This window comes from Neodiprion virginianus, chromosome 1, assembly GCF_021901495.1.
Source record: "Neodiprion virginianus isolate iyNeoVirg1 chromosome 1, iyNeoVirg1.1, whole genome shotgun sequence".
Lineage (NCBI taxonomy): Eukaryota > Metazoa > Arthropoda > Insecta > Hymenoptera > Diprionidae > Neodiprion > Neodiprion virginianus.
The window spans coordinates 1,965,127-1,987,773 of record NC_060877.1 but is presented as its reverse complement, the minus strand read 5'-3'; the positions used below and the strand labels follow the sequence as shown (position 1 = coordinate 1,987,773).

Below are 22,647 nucleotides of genomic sequence, written 5' to 3'. Positions count from 1 at the left end.
GCCTGAATGGGTATGGCAAACGCGTTACTTCCAATGAAAGGTTGTTCCAGGGTTTTTGCTGTGTGCGGTCTGTGGCGCTTTATTTTGTTTACGCCTCGCGAGGTTCGCCTCGATTGATATACAATCCGGATCGTAAAAACTTGCCAAATCAAAGTGTGGAAAGACGTTGAGTATAGATATACGATTCGCGTGTCGTAGAACGTCAAGTTCCAGTTGGTAATAATAAAGACACGAAAATATCACTGTTGGATATGGGAAACAACGCGTCTCGCATAATTCATTTGGAAATGAGGAGCAATTTGAAAGGTGCTCTAAATTGTTGTAAAGCCGTCCGCCGAACTCCTTCGTCTCTGAATAATAAATTCCACTCGGTTAGGAACGAGAGTTTTCGGTATCCAAGAAAATTTTCATTACGAATTGAAGCGATTTGAATTTCTTCCTCATTATAATTTCATCTGCTGCTGCTGCTGCTGGTACTCCAAGTGAATAAGTGGCAAAGGAGTTACTGGGGTGGGGTCAGCCCTTGGTTAATCCAGAATGGAAAATGGTTTTAATTGTTATCCGTGGGACAAGGCGTTAGCGAAGTGGAGATAAAATGTAATCTCCTTCAATAACAATTTCCTTAATTAAGCCGGGGCAATCCAGTTCAGTGTTCAATTCCCAAAGAGCGTAGGAGAAAAATTCTAAAGCTTTGTCGTGGGCCCTGCGGATGTGGAAAAACACCGATGGGTAGATGGTCTAAGTATACCAACGACAACGCCAATGGTGCGAAATGACGTGATGGTAATTCCATATTTCTATTCTTGCACTAGAGGCATTTCGCAAACTCAGAGATATCAGTTTGTTGCGCATAACCTGTCGTCACGGATATTGCTAGAGCAAGAACTGTGGCAAGAAAATCATTCGGAGTACGAGAAACTAAAGTAAACCCAAACTGCACTAAACCAAGTCGCTACAGGATGGGAGAATCGCTAAACTCGGAAGAACGGTGTGTCAGGACGATCGTTGACTTCGTTTACCGATCCGAAGGTAGAATATACGTCTACAAATTCGTTGTAAACCCGGGATGCGTAGCGTCACAGCAGCGTGCATTTGATTGCCAGAGCATAGAACTAGCAGTATAAACTTTCACGGAAGTGCGTTGTGGTCTAGGAATGGACGGTGGGTGTAAGATGGAAAACTGAAAGCTTCACAATTGTGAATTCAAGAACACTTGAGCAGCGTGACCGGTTCTTTATTTCAGTTACAAGGCTGTTAATTCACTCTCAGCAATCGTTGTACCGCATTCGTAATAGAATTCGTGGTGTTTATCGTCAGTATTTTTTTTTCTTTCTTTCGATTCACTTTTCCCTTCAATTGCTCCGCAGCTTTGCACCAAACTGTTACTTTTCGGATCCTTATGTACGCAGACACTCACGTCAGGAATTTTGGAAGTTAGAAAGTACCCATTATGCCTTCGGGCAGAGTGCCATAACTGGTTGAGATTAAAGCGTTCTCTTGTTGTTTCGAGGTATTTAATTTATGGCAATCCGTGCACGGCGAGCAGCGGGCGACGAGAACCGGCAGGATGAGGTCAAAGACCAAAGTTAAGAAACCAGAGAAGACTGATAGCTAGGCTAACTCTCACGATATCAATGTCACACATTCCAGCCGCGGTTGTAATTAACGACTTTGTTACCGGGAAATTCGTCGGGTTCCACCTTGTCAGTTATGACTCGACCACACATGTCACAGAATCGCCTTTGTGACATACTTAAGGAGCTTCCAATGCTTCGCTTAGCTAATAAATTAGTCCGAGTAACATTGTTCAGAATTTCGTAATTTGGCGCCTCGTTGAGTTAAGCGTCCTAATCCAGCTCCAGTGTTGTAAGAATTTTGAAAAGAGCGGGCACGCCAAATGCCACTAGAACAATTGGCTCAATCCGGCGACCAGAAAAGCAGCGTTCTTGGCCGATGATTCGTCGTTCGAAAGTTTCAGCTGGTACGAAAGTGAGTTTCTAGTGACTCGGACTTGCGGAAAAGCTGCTACGCGTCTGGAGCTTAAACGACAAGTCACTGTCCGGCCCAATAAGGCTAATGGAAACGAGGCGGTGAGAAATGGGAGAAGCGGAGGAAGATGCAAAGCTCGCCGCCGCGCTTTCGTTGGCAGACTTTGTTTATCGAGTTTGCATTCTCGTGCTCGTCTCCTCTTTGCTTCAATCACTTCCTCTTCTCATCACGGCCTTCTCTATCAGGCGTGAAACCAATTCACAGCTGACGTCTCTGGTACCAGAGGAAACCTGACCTTTGTGCAACGATCTTCTCCGATCCGATTCGTTGGTTATCTCAATTAAAAGGGGGTGGTGATATATTCTTCGCTGAATCCGGAAACGATGCTCGTTTTTTTTACTTTGCGAGAAAGGACGGAGGACGATATAATTCGCGTCGTCGCCCCCTTGCTATTTGGTTCTCAAACACCGGGAATAATAAATTTAGGGTGCAATTGGGGGCGTTCCGAACAGCATGCGTCGAGGACACGAGTGGAATGGAAGAAGGAACCATACCCTGTCCTTTTCTTGGACGTGCCTCCTCTCACCATTTCCTACCCCGGGACTGTGAGAGAGCGATATTGATTCTCGCGCTAGCATTGGCGTAGAGCGGAGAGAAGAGAGTCTCTTAGAGGTCACGGGGTTCCGTTTATCCGAGGAGTTATTCTCCCCCGCTTTCCTCTCTTTCTCCGCACTCGTGCAGGTCTTCCTTCGTATGGTTTCCGCGTAGCTTGTTTACAGTTTTCCGACAAACCGACCATTCGATACCCACAGCCACGTCTCCCTTACCCAATGAAGCATACGAATTTATGTTACAAATCGCCACACATTAACCTAGTTGGCTTTTCATAGCGGGTTAACCGTCCTCCGTCTGCCACCACCATGACACAGTTGCTTCAGGGTACAATTAGTACAAGCACGCGACGGAATTTGAGCGAAAACTTTTCTGCTTACTTCAACCACCCACCATTGCCGCCGCCGCCACCGCTCTCGACGTTTAATCGCTTGGAAATTTTCAGTTCATCTAATAACGCGAACAAAAGGTCAAGTCGTAAAACAGATTTCACCCTGTCTTTATATAAGTTCCAGTCAAAACTAATTAAAACTTGTCGGATCACCTTGTGCTGCGGGTTTTTATGACTGGCCTAATTTCATTAGTATGCGGCATTCTTCGATTAACTGATTACTTATGTAGATTCAATACGCCGCAGACGATAGTTGATTATATTACTTCCACGCGTACTTGAACAATACATTGAAATTTGATGTGACGTTCATCCGAATATTACATTTCTCTACTCCGTAAAGTGTAGTGTACAAATGTACCTTGAAACGTACATATATTTTTTTTTCTTTTTTTTTTTTGTTTTTCTCATTCATTTCATCTCCGGATTTGCGTTACGCTGGTGATTTCTCAGTTGTTGGCGTGCTTTATCAAGGGTAAAGAAATCGCCGGTACGTAAAATAGGTTAGGCTAACCACATTATCGTACCGTTTCTTTCTTATTCAAGATTTTCAACTGTTACAAGGTCGGGGAGGGGAAGGGATTTATACACGTGAAATATAATAACACATTGCGAAAGGCGCCTTCGGGTTGAAAAGAAGAGATGAGAATCACGCAACGATTCTTGCGACAATGCGATGCGGAGGCTGGTGGATTACTCGAATCACTCCAACTCCCTCTTTATATACGTCTCTCTCGCTCTATCTTTCGCGACTCGCACCTTTTTGTACATGAGTTCAGGTTACGATTTCATTGATTCGATCAGGCTTACCAGGTATTAGCACCGCGTGGTCCTCGAGCGATTCCATCTCCTCGGACCGCATTAACCGTCAGAGTAAAAGAAGAAGAAGAATATAACCGTAGATAGATCTGTAGAGAGATGCTGAGCAACGCGCTTGCGTGTCTTGCGTCGGGCGGATGAACAGATAGAAGACAATGAAGATTAATACACCGTAGCTTTATGCCTCCTCCTCCTCCTCCTCCTCCTCCTCCTCCTCCTCCTCCTCCTCCTCCTCCTCCTCCTCCTCCTCCTCCTCCTCCTCCTCCTCCTCCTCCTCCTCCTCCTCCTCCTCCTCCTCCTCCTCCTCCTCCTCCTCCTCCTCCTCCTCCTCCTCCTCCTCCTCCTCCTCCTCCTCCTCCTCCTCCTCCTCCTCCTCCTCCTCCTCCTCCTCCTCCTCCTCCTCCTCCTCCTCCTCCTCCTCCTCCTCCTCCTCCTCCTCCTCCTCCTCCTCCTCCTCCTCCTCCTCCTCCTCCTCCTCCTCCTCCTCCTCCTCCTCCTCCTCCTCCTCCTCCTCCTCCTCCTCCTCCTCCTCCTCCTCCTCCTCCTCCTCCTCCTCCTCCTCCTCCTCCTCCCCCCCCCAATGGCGGGTTCCCGTTGATCCTTGGTTGTAATAATTTCGTCCGACACCCAGATTGCATTCTCGACTTAACGAACCTTTCATCGCCGTCGTCTCGAACCTACGAGATTGCGAGATATGCACGGGTACCTGTATACCAAGAACAGCCTGATACCCGGGACGCGGTAAGTTCATTGTCGAGGGTCCGCAGTTCGTCCAACGCAACGGTGGGAGGCGGCTGTAAATAGCGACTAAAGGAAGGAAAGAAAAAGAAATAATAAGTGGCAAGGGGGGAGGGGGGGGGGGGGGTTCGGGATGGAAGGGATAGAGAGCCGTGCACCGAGCACGCGGAGCGGGTTAGCGGTAAACCGCGCCGCGCTCGCCTTACTGGTCGACTAACCGCAACTTCCCTTCGTTGGTCTTTTCCAGATTAGCAGCAGTCGGCGGGACATGGATGTGAGCTTCACTAACGTGTTGGAGGGGGCTCGCCAGTACTTCCAGGGACTTCCCGTACCTAGTACAGCAGGCACGACATCGTCGACGGAGAACATCGCAACATCGACCTCCTCTTCGTACGGTCATGGCGATGTCACGGCCTCGGTTTCCGGGCCGACCTCATCCAGCACCATCGCGGCTGTTTCGCGCGAGGCCCCCGGGGCCCAGCAGCGGGTCGAACTCGGTTCGCGGGGGCCTGAGGACAGGCAGGACGCGAGCCAGGTGGGCAACTCTTACTGGAACCCACACGGACCCGTCGAACCTTACCCGCCGCAGCCGACCCGCGTCGAAGTTCCCGACACCAGGCCGACGGACGGAACGTGCGTCAGTCTCGAGGCCCCCGCCGGGTCCCTAACCGAGATGCAGCCAGCCAGCAAGCAGGCCTACGATCACGCCGCCGCGCACTCCTCCTCCCCCTCCTCCTCATCGCCGGCCCAGCTGCACCAGTTACAACCTCCGAAGGCCTGCTCAACGCCGCCCGTTTATCAGCAGCTCAACACCGTATCTAGAACGCCTTACTCGACGGCCGCCGATATGCTGCCGGCGCATTCGTCCTATCAGGCCGTCGAACGGGCCCCTCCGAGTCCAGCGATGGTGGCGCCGAGGACGCAGTACTACCCGCGATATCATCACCCCGAAATCACGAAGAGCACGCCACTGCCGATGACCCAGAGCTCGACTTACCAGTCTGCCAACGCGGTTCCGAGCTCCGGTGTCGTCCAGCAGTCCGTGACCCGTTCGAGTCCGGCCGAGCAGAGTTGCGCCTTACCACCGGGACCCGGAGCCCAAAGTCACGTTCACGAATCCCGGGACCTTCGGAGTCCGGCACTGCGGGGCCACGGCTCGGGCTATCCGAATTCGGTGCAGGCGAACGGCGCTCACCAGCAGCACGCCGCCGCGCAGGGCTACACCGTGCGAAACGCGGTTATTCCTACCTCAAATCAGCAGCAGCAGCGGCATCAGCTGCAGCAGCCAGGTTCCGCGGCCTCGTCGTCTGCCGCTGGTAATCCGGCGGCTCATCAGGTCGCCGTTCACGGAAACAATGCTCATACGCACATTCCTTCGCCCCATAACCTTCCGCAGCACATTCCGTCACCCCAGAATCCCGCCCGAGTCAATCCCTCGCCCCTTCAGCATCACGTTGTTGGCGCCGGTAACGCCGCCGGTTCCACCGGCTATTGTCCCCGGGTGTCTCCCCACATGCCACCCCCGAACTCGGTCTACCACTCGCCCTCGCCTCACGAGGCAACTTCCTACCACCCCCCTTCGCCCCACCCTACTAATAACTCCAGTACCTTTCAGCCTCGGTCACCGACCTATCCCCCGCCTCCCCAAGCCCCCGCACAGTCTACTCCGCACTCGTACTCGTCATCGAGCTCCCAGCACTATCAGCAGCCGAGTTCTTATCCGTCGACAGCTGCCGGCTACGCTCAGCCACAGTTGTCCGGCTACCATTCCCAGCTCCAGCCGAAGAACTCAACCTCCGGTTACTACTCGCAGAGCAATCGGTCTCAGTCCTACGCGGTTCCTCCGGTTTCAGCGCCTTCGACGGCCAACCCCGGCGGCCAGTACGGTGCTCATGGCAAGTCGATCGCCTACAACGGAGTCCAAGATGCTGGAAGAAGGAATTGCCCGGAGGCTGAACGGCCGTACGGGGTTCAGTCCTACCAGACACCGGTATCGGTTCAGCGGACCTCGAATACTCACAATCTCCCACCGATCGCCACCCTGTCCTATCATTACGACAGAAACTCGCGCGAAGCCTTGTCGAAGGCCCAACCGATGCACAGGCAGCAACAGCGACCCCAGTCTTCGATTACGAAGAATTCCTCGACGACCGGTTTAACGCCGAATCCGGCGAGGTTGTCCGACTATCCGGTCGCCGTGAACAACCAGCATGCCAACGGGAACGTCGTCACCTCGGCAAGTTCCATGTACAGCAGGGTCGGTGGACAGCCCGGGGTCTATCCGAGGTACGCCACAACCATGGCGCCCAGTCATCACGGCAGCAACGCGACCAGCACCACCGTGACGTCGAACGGTGCGCCAATTTCCAACAGACCGACCGTCCCGACGCCGATGTCGTCGACCATCGTCAATCCTGGCTACCCGAGCCGGTCTGGGGGTCGGTCTGTCAACCCGTATCCCTCGACGCCGCACCAACCTCAGGAGAATTACGCCTACAAGGATTACCCGAGCGCGTCGACAGCCTACCCAACGTCCACAGTCGTCAGCCAGTCCGTCCCTCCCCCTTTGAGTCCCAGCACGCTTCAGACCAACGGGGCGCCGACGTCGAACAGAAAACGAGAGTCGCCGTTGGATCTCTCGCTCAGAACGATCAAGACCCCCGCGGACTCCACGGCCCAGGATGACCCGGAGGCCTCCTGCAGCGGGGACAAAATCGTCAGCAGCTCCAACGCCGCTTCGTCGAGAAACGCCGGGAGGACCGTACTCGTGCCTCCGGGTGCCGCGTATCCGGTATACGACGGGCGGAGCTTCGGACATTCCCGAAGCCCTGCTTCCGGGGTCAGGGCTTCCACTCCTCTGCAAACTGTCCGCGCGCCGAAAGTCGATTTCTTACCGAACTTCAGCTCGACGCCCCTCCACCACCCGGCGCATGAGAGCAACTCGCTTCGCAGGAGCAGCTCACATATATACGCGCCATCGCCGCGTGTTAATCCACCGGCGGTTGCCCCTCTGCCCAATATAGCGACCTTCAAGAAAGCTCCCGCTGCCCCGTCCTCGTTGCCGTACGAAAAGAACCCACCCTATCGCGTCGGGAACGTGGCACGCCCCAGGTACGCTCCGGTGATGGAACCCGGCTGTAACGCGATACGTCACCAGGAGTATACGTCCGATCTTAGCAAGTACCATGTCGACAGGAACAAGATGGCTCATGTTCAGCCGTCAGCATACGGCAGGGATAGACAGCCGGCAACCAAGAGGACCGCGGCCGATCCGACGCCCTATACCGGGCTCAGCAAACAACCGCGTGTTGAAAAGTGGCGGCAGTCGATAGACCAACAAATAGAGCAAAGACTGTCCAATGCGCTTCAAGAACGCCAGCGTCAGGAGATGAGCTTGAACGCACCCGTTTCCAATGGCGTCAATTCCGCCGTCGTGCCCGCCGGCTACGATCAACGCCGCGAAAACAACAGTGCGTATAATTACTGTGATAAAAGGAATTATCCGGAAATCAAGGGCGCTGCCAGGGGCTCCTTTGCTCCAGCCTCACCCGCCGTCTACGGAAATCAGGGTGGAACCCCAAGAGTCACCGGACACTCACATATCCCTCAGTCCTCGGGGCACCAGAATTTGTATTCCGCGGGTTACCGACACGGTCAGGGACAGCATGCAAGCTACCGAGTACCTGGTTCTCATGTTCCTAATTCTGGACCGAACGCGGAACAGCCCAGCAACGCGGGGACCGACAAGAAACGGGTACTCAGCCTCCTCAGGAACAGTTTGGAAAATAAACAACAGCGGGAGGAGCAGCTCAGCAACAGCCAGCAACCAATACTCGCCAATTACAATCAGCCAAGCTTTCAGAATAAGGTAAGTTTCTCACGAATCTCAGCTTGTATTTGACTTGTTTCGCTACTTGTTCATACTTACCGTTCTTTCTTATTCTTTACCGCAACAGGTCGTCACACCAGTCGAGCCCAAAACCAACATTGGAAGACATAATCTCTCCCCCTTCACCGCTGCTAGTCTTCTCGAAAGGAACAGCACCACTCCACCTCACTACAAATTTCACGTGCCAAGGGCGGTCGACTCGATTATCCAGGAACCCTCTCACAGTCTGTACGGCACCAGGGTTAACTCATCCGCCACTATACCTGGTAAAGAGGCCAACTCGATGACGAGAGGTATCGAAAACCAGATTCATCGTGACAAGGACGATGGATTAGCGGCTATATTGGCAGCCCGAATACGAACTAAAGCTGAATTGAAGCAGGTGCGTTGATAATACACCGGCTCGGTTTGATATTCAATCGTTTACGTCCTCGTTTCTAGCCGTCCAAATATTTTCAATAGTATTCCTCTACGCTTGAGGCCAATCTTTCTACGCATGAACGATTACGTTTTATTGTAATTAAAATGTCACCAGGTGTCAGCCGGCCAGTTTGGCGCTAAACCGACGGTGGCGTCATCCCAGGAGATCTCGGCAACACCGAAAGGTAATTTTCCGTAATAACCAATGATATGACGGAGTGCATTTGTTCACTCAATTGTCATGGCTACTGAATAAATTGTTTTCTTTTTTTCTTTTCGATATTGAAGACATTGAAAATGGAGCTTCCACATCAACGCCCCAGTCCGGTTCTTCTGGGGGAAGCCCTCCCAAGCTCACTCGCGAACAGGTGGCTAGTCTTCCACCCCGAAGGCGGTTGTTCTCAAGGACCGACGAGGATTTACCTGTTGCGGCAACTATTCCAGCTCCGGCGCCAACCCCAACCAAAGCTTCGGTCGTACCACCGAGAGCTAGCGGATTCCGAAGCTCATCAGAGACCTCGGTGTTTGACTTCAGAGAGAGTGACTCCGAGGGTGAAATGCCGGTTTTGGAGAGACAGACGCTGGAAGAAATGCGAAGGGACAGAAGGCAACTGTCGAAGGTCCAGCCACCCGTACCGCTCAACAACGCGATGTGCATGAGAATGGCTTCGTCGTCTGACTTAGTGAAGATAGAACTCAAGGTACGAGTCGATTCTCTGTGTAAAATTTTAGGGATGTTGTTGATTAAACCGATGGCATTGATGTGACGGTGACTTGATGATGTGATGTGTTTTTTGGTTTTTCAGGAAAATGACAAAATCATCGAACCAGATTCGTTCTGGTCGACAACCTGTGATAAGTTTATGGAACAGCTACGAAGTGGCGATGTCACAACGAAAAAACGTGGCAGACGGAAGAAGGGAGAGTCCGGTTCGGGTTCGGCGACAAAGCTAGAAACTGATTCCGCGCTAAATTCGGACGCGGAATCGGCGCCTAGGCTCGAAGTGAAGCCTGAAGACATTAAGCAAGAGGTACCAGATGTGCCAAGCGAAACTGTGAAGATCAAAGAGGAGGTGATCGAGGTGAAAACCGAGAACGACTGCCTCGAAAATTTGGAAATCAAGACTGAACCCGACGAATCAGATATTAAAACGGAGAAGGTTGAAAAAATCGTGGAACGAGATTCGGACGAGTTGCCACTAATTCAAAGAGCGGCGCGAAAGAATTCTACGAAGATCGAGAGTGACGGGGAAGAAGAGATCGTCGGAAGGAAGAAGAGATCTCGTCGTGGTAGTAGGATAAAACTTATCTCATCTAGCGGCAGCGAAAGCTCGAGCGAAGAGAGTGAAGCAAGCGCTGAATTCGGCCATGGTTCTTCGGTAGCCGATAGATTACGTGCCAGAAAACGCTCGAGTGCGAATGCGGAAACTGAAGGCATGAAGTTGCGCTCGCGAGATACGACGCCGCACAAGGCCCCAAAGGATAAGGAGGGAAAGTCGTCACCGGCAAAGGGCAGTGTGTCGCAAAAAGGTAAACCGAAACCATTGTTCGGCGATGGTAGCGACTTCAGACCGGGTTGGGAGGATGAGGTTTACGTTTATAAAAAATCGCTAAGAATGCCAACCAGGTTAATAACCGTTTCGAAGCCGTCCAGGTTTCATAGGTTGTCAACTTCACTTCCGGATCTCGATCCGGGATCACCGGCACTCTCTGTATCGATGGAAAGCACCGATAACGAACGAATAAGAATATCAGACAGCGACTTGGAGTCAAACTGTAGTTTCAGTCTTGCTGGACTGGAGAGCAAAATCGACGATGAAGAAGCAACTTCTTCAACGACAATGTCGTGTCCAACGAAATCGACCCGACAAACTCGATTGGAAAATAATTCCATCATCGACCTTCTCGCCCAGAAAGTTGGTACTAGTAAAAAAGAGCAGAAACGAAGGGCCAAGGAAAAGTTGATCAAATGCCCTAAGATTCTTCCAAAAGGTAGGAACGAGCCAGAGCTGCTTGCCACGCCGAGTTTGGCGCCTCTTTTATCGAACGACCTAGCAACGACGCAAAAGATGAAAGGCAAGACCCCTGTCAAAAGTAACAAGTCACCGAAACCAATAAAAGTGACGAACTCCTGTCTTTTGGGATACTTTCGTAAACAGACTGTTAATAACTTTAGAGATGCTTTTAAGAATAATCACACTCTGCCCAATGAATTTTCGACGTTCGTTTTGAAGAGCCGAACGAGAACAGAGACTCGGGTTTTGAAGAAACAGGCAACGATTAGAGCAGTCTTCGGGGAGGATAGACCAGCGTCTGCGCCGCCGATGCAAAATCACGGAGACACTTCGCAAGACGATGACGATTCGCAAAATGAAACGCAAGAATCCAAGCCAGGAAAGTCACGAACGCTGAAGCAAAAAGTCGTGTCTCGTCTTAAAAGTGCTGGAATATTGAGGAGTAACAAAGCACTAATGAATTCCAAGCTACATCTATTAAATCCTAAGAAACGTAACAACCTATTGAAATCTTTGGCTAAAAAGAAGTTCCAGCATATAAAGAAGGAGAAAATCCAGAAAGAAGATGAAACGAAACAAGAGTTGGACGAGACAAGTGAAATGCAGGAAACCGAGAGCAACGGACCCGAAGTCGAACCGGAGAATGCCGACGAAATTGGGGTACCGAGTAAAAAGAGGCTGAAATTACGTACTGGCCGACGAAAATTTCGTTCTGGATTTGATTACATGCGAAAGAAAAAGAAACCATTGAAAAAAGACGACGTTACATCCAAGGATAGGAAACGAGTGAGTATAAAAACATAATCAATGCATTTTGGCTACTTATTTCTCAAGTCCGATTCTTCAACAAATCAATTTTTCCAGCAAACTATGCCTCGTCCAAGTCCCGAATCCGTCGCTGATATACAAACGGAAATTAGAACATGGGTCATCAAGAAAGGCGTGGGTGAAACCATCCTTCATCGAGCTGCAAGGCTTGGATATACGGTAAGCACAAGATGCTTGTGCATCAAACAATCATGCAAACAAATGGTAATCGTATTACCAACTACGAGTTATAACTCTGAGTATGCCTTTCAGGATGTTGCAGCATATTGCTTGGAAAAGTTGAACAATCCACCAAGCCCTAAGGATAATGCAGGATACACCCCCCTCCATGAGGCATGTTCGAAAGGACATCTAGAAATTGCTAAACTTCTACTTGCCTATGGGGCAAATGTTAGCGAAAGCGCCAATGGGGGGATAAGGTGAGCACAAAAGGAGAAATAATAGACTTTGCATAAAGCTGAGATATTCTTTTGCCCTTCTAGACCACTACACGAAGCTGCAGAGAATGGGGCAACCGAACTTGTCAGATTGCTGCTTTCATACGGTGCTGATCCGTTGTTGGCTACCTATGCTGGCCAGACTCCCTTGATGCTGGCCTCGGACACAGACGCATATTTGATCCTCGAACAACATCTAGACGACGTACAAGGACGTCCTGCTGCTCCATGGAGTTTCGCAGGTCCGTCATCAATTTTTGGTGAGTAAAAATATCGCCTTTTTTCATCGATCTCTGACTTGATTGGTCAAAATTCGCCTTAAACTTGCGTGTATATTATGTAAATTTATATTAACCTACGTAAGTGTGGGCAGATTTCAATTTTAATCTAGAATCTAATTGGCTTACAGATCTTGAGCCTACAGGCTACAGTCCATTAAGCGAACCTCCCATGGATATTCCAGAGCCCGAACTTGAAGATATCGAAATGGAAGTGAGCGACGTTAACTTACCAGTGCTGTATTCCCTTGCCAACGACCCCGACAAATGGGTACTTCTGCAAGACTTGACAGCAGTGTTACGTGTGAAGAGTAGGGATGCTCTGCTTCGCCAAGTTAATCCAAAGGCTCCTGCCGGACCGCCGGCGGTAGCTCACCGTGACGTTATGCGAGAATTAAAGCTTCCAGATTTTCTAGAACAGTCTCGATGTTGTCATCTGTTGAGTGGCGGCGAGAGAATAAACGTGCGCGCCTCCAAAGTAACGCTTATTAAGTACAATGATAAAGTGAAGTCACTTCTTAACGTTGAACGAGTCGTGATTAGCTCAAGGTGACAGGAGGTGCCACTGGGGCAGGACACCTGTCTCCAGGCTAGGCCGTCGACTTCAATCGAAGATGAACTCATATCAATGAAAGTTGATGAAAAGAGAACTTTATCCTGTCTTGGATTCAAGCGGGAAAGACATAAAAGAATTAAACGACAAACTAAACGAAACTTGTTAGGGTGAATGAATGTGAGGCCTGAAAACTATTGGTCGATGAACGGTGCAACACATGTAACAATTTGGATGTGTATAAAGTGACTTCCACCGAAATATTCATATTGGAGCATTCTGGATCTCACGAGCATTATGAAATGGGCAATTTATATGAATATACATTGAAAAACTGTTACAATGAATAATTATATCGCAGCATATTGTCGGTAATAGTGCAATGCTGACGAATGATATATTATGTGGGTAGTAAACGAAGTGTATTATTATAGTTTTCATTTTTCATACAATTAGAAGTGAGGACAACAAAGCAGCAACCTGTGACATTATATTATTAGAGTATTTATTGGAGATATATATCCGTCGGATGATATTTTAATAAAATGCCTGTTACGGCTGTTTGAATAAAAATTTTAATCTATTGCTTTTAGGAGAAAACTGTCGTCTGGATATTAGATAATCCAGAATATATTCAACAAGGGATATCAGTTATGATTTGCTGTTTTATATTCATGTAAACTATGTACGTAGTATGTATATCAGTGCATATTCTCAATGACTAAAAATCATACTAAATACATATTTCCTTGTTGGAATACCTCGAATAAGCCAATTCTATAAGGGTTGAACAAAGAAAGAAAGAAAAAATGAGGCATGGTTACTATTTTAGTAGTGCAAATACTGTTAGAAGAAAAAATAATATAATAAATAAATCAATGAATAAGATTATTACGTTACCAATTTTTAATTTAACTTCAATTACTTCACTTGCAATGTTCGTCAAGTACACATAATTATGTATTTATAAATTTTGTTTACCGTTGATGAATTAATTTTCAAATGTACATACGTGTATTTGCCTAAAAGCTAAGGGGCATTTATGAATTGGGAAGTGCAATCGGGAAAAGTGATTCTTTTTGTGTTAATACTCTTGGGTAGACTGATAGCGCAATCATAAAAACGCAACCGAAGTAGACAAGCTATTTCGTTGGATGGCAATACTAAAATCACAATATAAAAATGTTCTCTGTGCAATAAGATGACCAGCTATAATCTATTTTGAACTAATTCGAATCAGATATTACGTTGGATAAATTTTTTTTTTTCTACTTAAAATAAAAAATTTTATTCCTAACGTTTTGAATGTATAAAATAATGGTGTATTTATTATATAGAAGAATGTATTACTTTGATTGCAGAAATCGGTACGCTTGCATTGAAAATCATTCAAATATAATCGATCTACGTACTTATTATTCTACTGCTTGCTGCATTTCAACCTCGCAGTTACCGTTAAATGTCAGTGGACTCAAAAAGTGCGACACAATGCATTGTATGCACTCAAAGACTTAGTTACTAATATTAATAAATAACAGCCACAGAAGTAGTTATTCAGACGCAGTAAATGCATATTTTAATTGTAATAATCAGTCTCAGGGAAAAATCTATGTGTATTATCAAATTATACGCTGTAATTTAGAAAGTATGTATAATCAGATGGACATTGTGGGCCATTATGTGTGAGCATAATTGGTTCATATGTTATTAGATCATTGTGTTGCTTTGTTAATGGATTAATTTCCTGTCATTTCACACTGTATCACCGTCTATCTGAGAATACAGATTGTGTGTATACGGTTCATTAGGTTTAAGAGCCATAACTAATTACACCTGTATGACAGTGTATGTCGATGTACATATTGGATGTTTTAAAGAAAATATAAGTTGGAGAGTATCTGAAGACAAATATTGATTTTCAGTAAATTTCTTCTTATGTGAAATTATAATGTACGTATTGTATGTATCTATTATAGTGAAAGTAAAATTGAATATAAGGGTAGACGCAATGTTTCTAACATAAGTCTCTTGTTGTTATTGTAAAGTGTAATAGCGGTACATAGAATAAACTATGGTTGTAAGCAAAGTATGCAGGGAAGCCTCTGTATATGTACATATTTAGAATTAATGTAATCGCTTTTTTATTGTACCATATATACATAACGAACAATGATTATTATTATCATCGATGTACATTTTCTTAGATGTAACGTTCCCTTCTATCTAGTTTATACATGTATCCACATTATATACACATATGTATGAATATGAGTATACAATGAATATATATGAACATATACGTACATAATGTGGATACATATACACATATATACATATACATTCAGGAAACTTCTAAGTGTGTTAACTATACGTTATCGCTTTACGAGAAGAAACAAAACGAATTATACTATATCGATGAACAAATATATTTTATTTCGGAATTTTAGTTAAGAACAGTATGAAACTTTGGCATATTGAAAAATATAGCTTCTCTGTGATTCGCTAGTAGCAAAAAGAAGAGTACAATTACTATAACCGATATTGTGACGATGAATATTATCACTACTAAAACTCTGATCATCACCATTATTATTATGTTTCTTATTATGGCTGAGCAATAACTGATGGATTATCAACAGTTTCGTGACGCAAGTTTGTAATTTTTTTTGCTAATGACTCTGGAACACGTTATCCTATTGATGTAATAAAACGAGTATTTTTACTGTAACATATTCCTGCACTTCATCGGAAGATTCACGATTTTGAACAGAAATCTATCATGTCGATCTGTATGTTCAATTCATTCGCTGGATACTCTTATGCAATGGGACGATGAATGCTCGTTGTGCGCCTGCAGCTGTTCATGCTACAAAACTGCTGTTGCTTTTTCGTATTTGCTGCCGTAAAGATAGTAAGTCAAGAAGTACAACAATCGTTTTGTGCGAAATTTGTATTTTTGGCAGGAGTTTTAACGGTTTTAAAAAGTGCTGAAATGAATTCCATCATGCACTACTCCGACGTAATTTTGCCAGTGAAATCGATTGGGCGCAGTCCCAATACGCTGCGATCAACGCATCAAAAGTTAGAGCCAAGAAACGAGAACCTGTGTTTTCGACATTTTTCAGCAGGTGCTTTTTCCTTCGTAACTTCTCTCCTGTTGATCTCACGCTCTTTTTGCTGTGTTTTCTGAGTTCCTGGTGGTCCAATTAGTCAGGTAAGGGTCGTTAGAATCGAATCCGAGACCAAAAATTTTTTGGTCGAAAAATGAAAAAAAAGTAAGGCTAACCCCTTTGCATTTTTGGCGAAAATTTTCGCGATTTTGAAAAGTGCAGGAATAAATTCTTTCTGGCACTATTCCGACCTAATTTTGCGAGAGAAATCGATTGGGCGCAGTCCCAATACGCTGCGATCGACGCATCAAAAGTTAGAGCCAAAAAACGAGAACCTGTGTTTTCGACATTTTTCAGCAGGTGCTTTTTCCTTCGTAACTTCTCTCCTGTTGATCCCACGCTCTTTTTGCTGTGTTTTCTGAGTTCCTGGTAGTCCAATTAGTCAGGTAAGGGTCGTTAGAATCGAATCCGAAACCAAAAATTTTTTGGTCGAAAAATGAAAAAAAAGTAAGGCTAACCCCTTTGCATTTTTGGCGAAAATTTTCGCGTTTTTGAAAAGTGCAGGAATAAATTCTGTCTGGCACTATTCCGACCTAATTTTGCGAGAGAAATCGATTGGGCGCAGTCCCAATACGCTGCGATCGACGCATCAAAAGTTAGAGCCAAAAAACGAGAACCAGTGTTTTCCATATTTTTCAGCAGGTGCTTTTTCCTTCGTAACTTCTCTCCTGTTGATCCCACGCTCTTTTTGCTGTGTTTTCTGAGTTCCTGGTGGTCCAATTAGTCAGGTAAGGGTCGTTAGAATCGAATCCGAAACCAAAAATTTTTTGGTCGAAAAATGAAAAAAAAGTAAGGCTAACCCCTTTGCATTTTTGGCGAAAATTATCGCGTTTTTGAAAAATGCAGGAATAAATTCTTTCTGGCACTATTCCGACCTAATTTTGCGAGAGAAATCGATTGGGCGCAGTCCCAATACGCTGCGATCGACGCATCAAAAGTTAGAGCCAAAAAACGAGAACCTGTGTTTTCGACATTTTTCAGCAGGTGCTTTTTCCTTCGTAACTTCTCTCCTGTTGATCCCACGCTCTTTTTGCTGTGTTTTCTGGGTTCATGGTGGTCCAATTAGTCAGGTAAGGGTCGTTAGAATCGAATCCGAAACCAAAAATTTTTTGGTCGAAAAATGAAAAAAAAGTAAGGCTAACCCCTTTGCATTTTTGGCGAAAATTATCGCGTTTTTGAAAAGTGCAGGAATAAATTCTTTCTGGCACTATTCCGACCTAATTTTGCGAGAGAAATCGATTGGGCGCAGTCCCAATACGCTGCGATCGACGCATCAAAAGTTAGAGCCAAAAAACGAGAACCTGTGTTTTCGACATTTTTCAGCAGGTGCTTTTTCCTTCGTAACTTCTCTCCTGTTGATCCCACGCTCTTTTTGCTGTGTTTTCTGAGTTCCTGGTGGTCCAATTAGTCAGGTAAGGGTCGTTAGAATCGAATCGGAGACCAAAAATTTTTTGGTCGAAAAATGAAAAAAAAGTAAGGCTAACCCCTTTGCATTTTTGGCGAAAATTTTCGCGATTTTGAAAAGTGCAGGAATAAATTCTTTCTGGCACTATTCCGACCTAATTTTGCGAGAGAAATCGATTGGGCGCAGTCCCAATACGCTGCGATCGACGCATCAAAAGTTAGAGCCAAAAAACGAGAACCTGTGTTTTCGACGTTTTTCAGCAGGTGCTTTTTCCTTCGTAACTTCTCTCCTGTTGATCCCACGCTCTTTTTGCTGTGTTTTCTGAGTTCCTGGTGGTCCAATTAGTCAGGTAAGGGTCGTTAGAATCGAATCCGAAACCAAAAATTTTTTGGTCGAAAAATGAAAAAAAAGTAAGGCTAACCCCTTTGCATTTTTGGCGAAAATTATCGCGTTTTTGAAAAGTGCAGGAATAAATTCTTTCTGGCACTATTCCGACCTAATTTTGCGAGAGAAATCGATTGGGCGCAGTCCCAATACGCTGCGATCGACGCATCAAAAGTTAGAGCCAAAAAACGAGAACCTGTGTTTTCGACATTTTTCAGCAGGTGCTTTTTCCTTCGTAACTTCTCTCCTGTTGATCCCGCGCTCTTTTTGCTGTGTTTTCTGAGTTCCTGGTGGTCCAATTAGTCAGGTAAGGGTCGTTAGAATCGAATCCGAAACCAAAAATTTTTTGGTCGAAAAATGAAAAAAAAGTAAGGCTAACCCCTTTGCATTTTTGGCGAAAATTTTCGCGATTTTGAAAAGTGCAGGAATAAATTCTTTCTGGCACTATTCCGACCTAATTTTGCGAGAGAAATCGATTGGGCGCAGTCCCAATACGCTGCGATCGACGCATCAAAAGTTAGAGCCAAAAAACGAGAACCTGTGTTTTCGACATTTTTCAGCAGGTGCTTTTTCCTTCGTAACTTCTCTCCTGTTGATCCCACGCTCTTTTTGCTGTGTTTTCTGGGTTCATGGTGGTCCAATTAGTCAGGTAAGGGTCGTTAGAATCGAATCCGAAACCAAAAATTTTTTGGTCGAAAAATGAAAAAAAAGTAAGGCTAACCCCTTTGCATTTTTGGCGAAAATTATCGCGTTTTTGAAAAGTGCAGGAATAAATTGTTTCTGGCACTATTCCGACCTAATTTTGCGAGAGAAATCGATTGGCCGCAGTCCCAATACGCTGCGATCGACGCATCAAAAGTTAGAGCCAAAAAACGAGAACCTGTGTTTTCGACATTTTTCAGCAGGTGCTTTTTCCTTCGTAACTTCTCTCCTGTTGATCCCACGCTCTTTTTGCTGTGTTTTCTGAGTTCCTGGTGGTCCAATTAGTCAGGTAAGGGTCGTTAGAATCGAATCCGAAACCAAAAATTTTTTGGTCGAAAAATGAAAAAAAAGTAAGGCTAACCCCTTTGCATTTTTGGCGAAAATTTTCGCGTTTTTGAAAAGTGCAGGAATAAATTCTGTCTGGCACTATTCCGACCTAATTTTGCGAGAGAAATCGATTGGGCGCAGTCCCAATACGCTGCGATCGACGCATCAAAAGTTAGAGCCAAAAAACGAGAACCTGTGTTTTCGACATTTTTCAGCAGGTGCTTTTTCCTTCGTAACTTCTCTCCTGTTGATCCCACGCTCTTTTTGCTGTGTTTTCTGGGTTCATGGTGGTCCAATTAGTCAGGTAAGGGTCGTTAGAATCGAATCCGAAACCAAAAATTTTTTGGTCGAAAAATGAAAAAAAAGTAAGGCTAACCCCTTTGCATTTTTGGCGAAAATTATCGCGTTTTTGAAAAGTGCAGGAATAAATTGTTTCTGGCACTATTCCGACCTAATCTTGCGAGAGAAATCGATTGGCCGCAGTCCCAATACGCTGCGATCGACGCATCAAAAGTTAGAGCCAAAAAACGAGAACCTGTGTTTTCGACATTTTTCAGCAGGTGCTTTTTCCTTCGTAACTTCTCTCCTGTTGATCCCACGCTCTTTTTGCTGTGTTTTCTGAGTTCCTGGTGGTCCAATTAGTCAGGTAAGGGTCGTTAGAATCGAATCCGAAACCAAAAATTTTTTGGTCGAAAAATGAAAAAAAAGTAAGGCTAACCCCTTTGCATTTTTGGCGAAAATTATCGCGTTTTTGAAAAGTGCAGGAATAAATTCTTTCTGGCACTATTCCGACCTAATTTTGCGAGAGAAATCGATTGGGCGCAGTCCCAATACGCTGCGATCGACGCATCAAAAGTTAGAGCCAAAAAACGAGAACCTGTGTTTTCGACATTTTTCAGCAGGTGCTTTTTCCTTCGTAACTTCTCTCCTGTTGATCCCGCGCTCTTTTTGCTGTGTTTTCTGAGTTCCTGGTGGTCCAATTAGTCAGGTAAGGGTCGTTAGAATCGAATCCGAGACCAAAAATTTTTTGGTCGAAAAATGAAAAAAAAGTAAGGCTAACCCCTTTGCATTTTTGGCGAAAATTTTCGCGATTTTGAAAAGTGCAGGAATAAATTCTTTCTGGCACTATTCCGACCTAATTTTGCGAGAGAAATCGATTGGGCGCAGTCCCAATACGCTGCGATCGACGCATCAAAAGTTAGAGCCAAAAAACGAGAACCTGTGTTTTCGACATTTTTCAGCAGGTGCTTTTTCCTTCGTAACTTCTCCCCTGTTGATCCCACGCTCATTTTGCTGTGTTTTCTGAGTTCCTGGTGGTCCAATTAGCCAGGTAAGGGTCGTTAGAATCGAATCTGAAACCAAAAATTTTCTGGTCGAAAAATGAAAAAAAAGTAAGGCTAACCCCTTTGCATTTTTGGCGAAAATTTTCGGGATTTTGAAAAGTTCAGGAACAAATTCTTTCTGGCACTATTCCGACCTAATTTTGCGAGAGAAATCGATTGGGCGCAGTCCCAATACGCTGCGATCGACGCATCAAAAGTTAGAGCCAAAAAACGAGAACCTGTGTTTTCGACATTTTTCAGCAGGTGCTTTTTCCTTCGTAACTTCTCTCCTGTTGATCCCACGCTCATTTTGCTGTGTTTTCTGAGTTCCTGGTGGTCCAATTAGCCAGGTAAGGGTCGTTAGAATCGAATCTGAAACCAAAAATTTTCTGGTCGAAAAATGAAAAAAAAGTAAGGCTAACCCCTTTGCATTTTTGGCGAAAATTTTCGGGATTTTGAAAAGTTCAGGAACAAATTCTTTCTGGCACTATTCCGACCTAATTTTGCGAGAGAAATCGATTGGGCGCAGTCCCAATACGCTGCGATCGACGCATCAAAAGTTAGAGCCAAAAAACGAGAACCTGTGTTTTCGACATTTTTCAGCAGGTGCTTTTTCCTTCGTAACTTCTCTCCTGTTGATCCCACGCTCTTTTTGCTGTGTTTTCTGAGTTCCTGGTGGTCCAATTAGTCAGGTAAGGGTCGTTAGAATCGAATCTGAGAGCAAAAATTTTTTGATCGAAAAATGAAAAAAAAGTAATGCTAACCCCTTTGCATTTTTGGCGAAAATTTTCGCGATTTTGAAAAGTGCAGGAATAAATTCTTTCTGGCACTATTCCGACCTAATTTTGCGAGAGAAATCGATTGGGCGCAGTCCCAATACGCTGCGATCGACGCATCAAAAGTTAGAGCCAAAAAACGAGAACCTGTGTTTTCGACATTTTTCAGCAGGTGCTTTTTCCTTCGTAACTTCTCCCCTGTTGATCCCACGCTCATTTTGCTGTGTTTTCTGAGTTCCTGGTGGTCCAATTAGCCAGGTAAGGGTCGTTAGAATCGAATCTGAAACCAAAAATTTTCTGGTCGAAAAATGAAAAAAAAGTAAGGCTAACCCCTTTGCATTTTTGGCGAAAATTTTCGGGATTTTGAAAAGTTCAGGAACAAATTCTTTCTGGCACTATTCCGACCTAATTTTGCGAGAGAAATCGATTGGGCGCAGTCCCAATACGCTGCGATCGACGCATCAAAAGTTAGAGCCAAAAAACGAGAACCTGTGTTTTCGACATTTTTCAGCAGGTGCTTTTTCCTTCGTAACTTCTCTCCTGTTGATCCCACGCTCTTTTTGCTGTGTTTTCTGAGTTCCTGGTGGTCCAATTAGTCAGGTAAGGGTCGTTAGAATCGAATCCGAAACCAAAAATTTTTTGGTCGAAAAATGAAAAAAAAGTAAGGCTAACCCCTTTGCATTTTTGGCGAAAATTTTCGCGATTTTGAAAAGTGCAGGAATAAATTCTTTTTGGCACTATTCCGACCTAATTTTGCGAGAGAAATCGATTGGGCGCAGTCCCAATACGCTGCGATCGACGCATCAAAAGTTAGAGCCAAAAAACGAGAACCTGTGTTTTCGACATTTTTCAGCAGGTGCTTTTTCCTTCGTAACTTCTCTCCTGTTGATCCCACGCTCTTTTTGCTGTGTTTTCTGAGTTCCTGGTGGTCCAATTAGTCAGGTAAGGGTCGTTAGAATCGAATCTGAGAGCAAAAATTTTTTGGTCGAAAAATGAAAAAAAAGTAAGGCTAACCCCTTTGCATTTTTGGCGAAAATTTTCGCGATTTTGAAAAGTGCAGGAATAAATTCTTTCTGGCACTATTCCGACCTAATTTTGCGAGAGAAATCGATTGGGCGCAGTTCCAATACGCTGCGATCGACGCATCAAAAGTTAGAGCCAAAAAACGAGAACCTGTGTTTTCGACATTTTTCAGCAGGTGCTTTTTCCTTCGTAACTTCTCTCCTGTTGATCCCACGCTCTTTTTGCTGTGTTTTCTGAGTTCCTGGTGGTCCAATTAGTCAGGTAAGGGTCGTTAGAATCGAATCTGAGAGCAAAAATTTTTTGGTCGAAAAATGAAAAAAAAGTAAGGCTAACCCCTTTGCATTTTTGGCGAAAATTTTCGCGATTTTGAAAAGTGCAGGAATAAATTCTTTCTGGCACTATTCCGACCTAATTTTGCGAGAGAAATCGATTGGGCGCAGTTCCAATACGCTGCGATCGACGCATCAAAAGTTAGAGCCAAAAAACGAGAACCTGTGTTTTCGACATTTTTCAGCAGGTGCTTTTTCCTCCGTAACTTCTCTCCTGTTGATCCCACGCTCTTTTTGCTG

At 45.4% G+C, this 22,647-nt stretch overlaps 1 protein-coding gene across 4 annotated transcripts in view; it reads left to right on the top strand.

Moving 5' to 3' along the window:
- Window positions 1-15,154, top strand: part of LOC124310058 (uncharacterized) — a 151,375-nt gene extending 136,221 nt beyond the window's left edge. For 2 of the 4 annotated variants that reach the window (XM_046773614.1, XM_046773603.1), the window contains exons 4-12: window positions 4,797-8,417; window positions 8,506-8,820; window positions 8,974-9,043; window positions 9,147-9,559; window positions 9,665-11,659; window positions 11,738-11,860; window positions 11,954-12,120; window positions 12,184-12,398; window positions 12,530-15,154. In XM_046773614.1, coding sequence (XP_046629570.1) covers window positions 4,818-8,417; window positions 8,506-8,820; window positions 8,974-9,043; window positions 9,147-9,559; window positions 9,665-11,659; window positions 11,738-11,860; window positions 11,954-12,120; window positions 12,184-12,398; window positions 12,530-12,969 — 7,338 coding nt within the window. In that variant the 5' untranslated portion in view covers window positions 4,797-4,817 and the 3' untranslated portion in view covers window positions 12,970-15,154. The remainder of the gene's footprint in view (window positions 1-4,796; window positions 8,418-8,505; window positions 8,821-8,973; window positions 9,044-9,146; window positions 9,560-9,664; window positions 11,660-11,737; window positions 11,861-11,953; window positions 12,121-12,183; window positions 12,399-12,529) is intronic. The other 2 variants (XM_046773624.1, XM_046773634.1) reach the window with 2 other exon arrangements.
- Window positions 15,155-22,647: the final 7,493 nt, after the last annotated feature.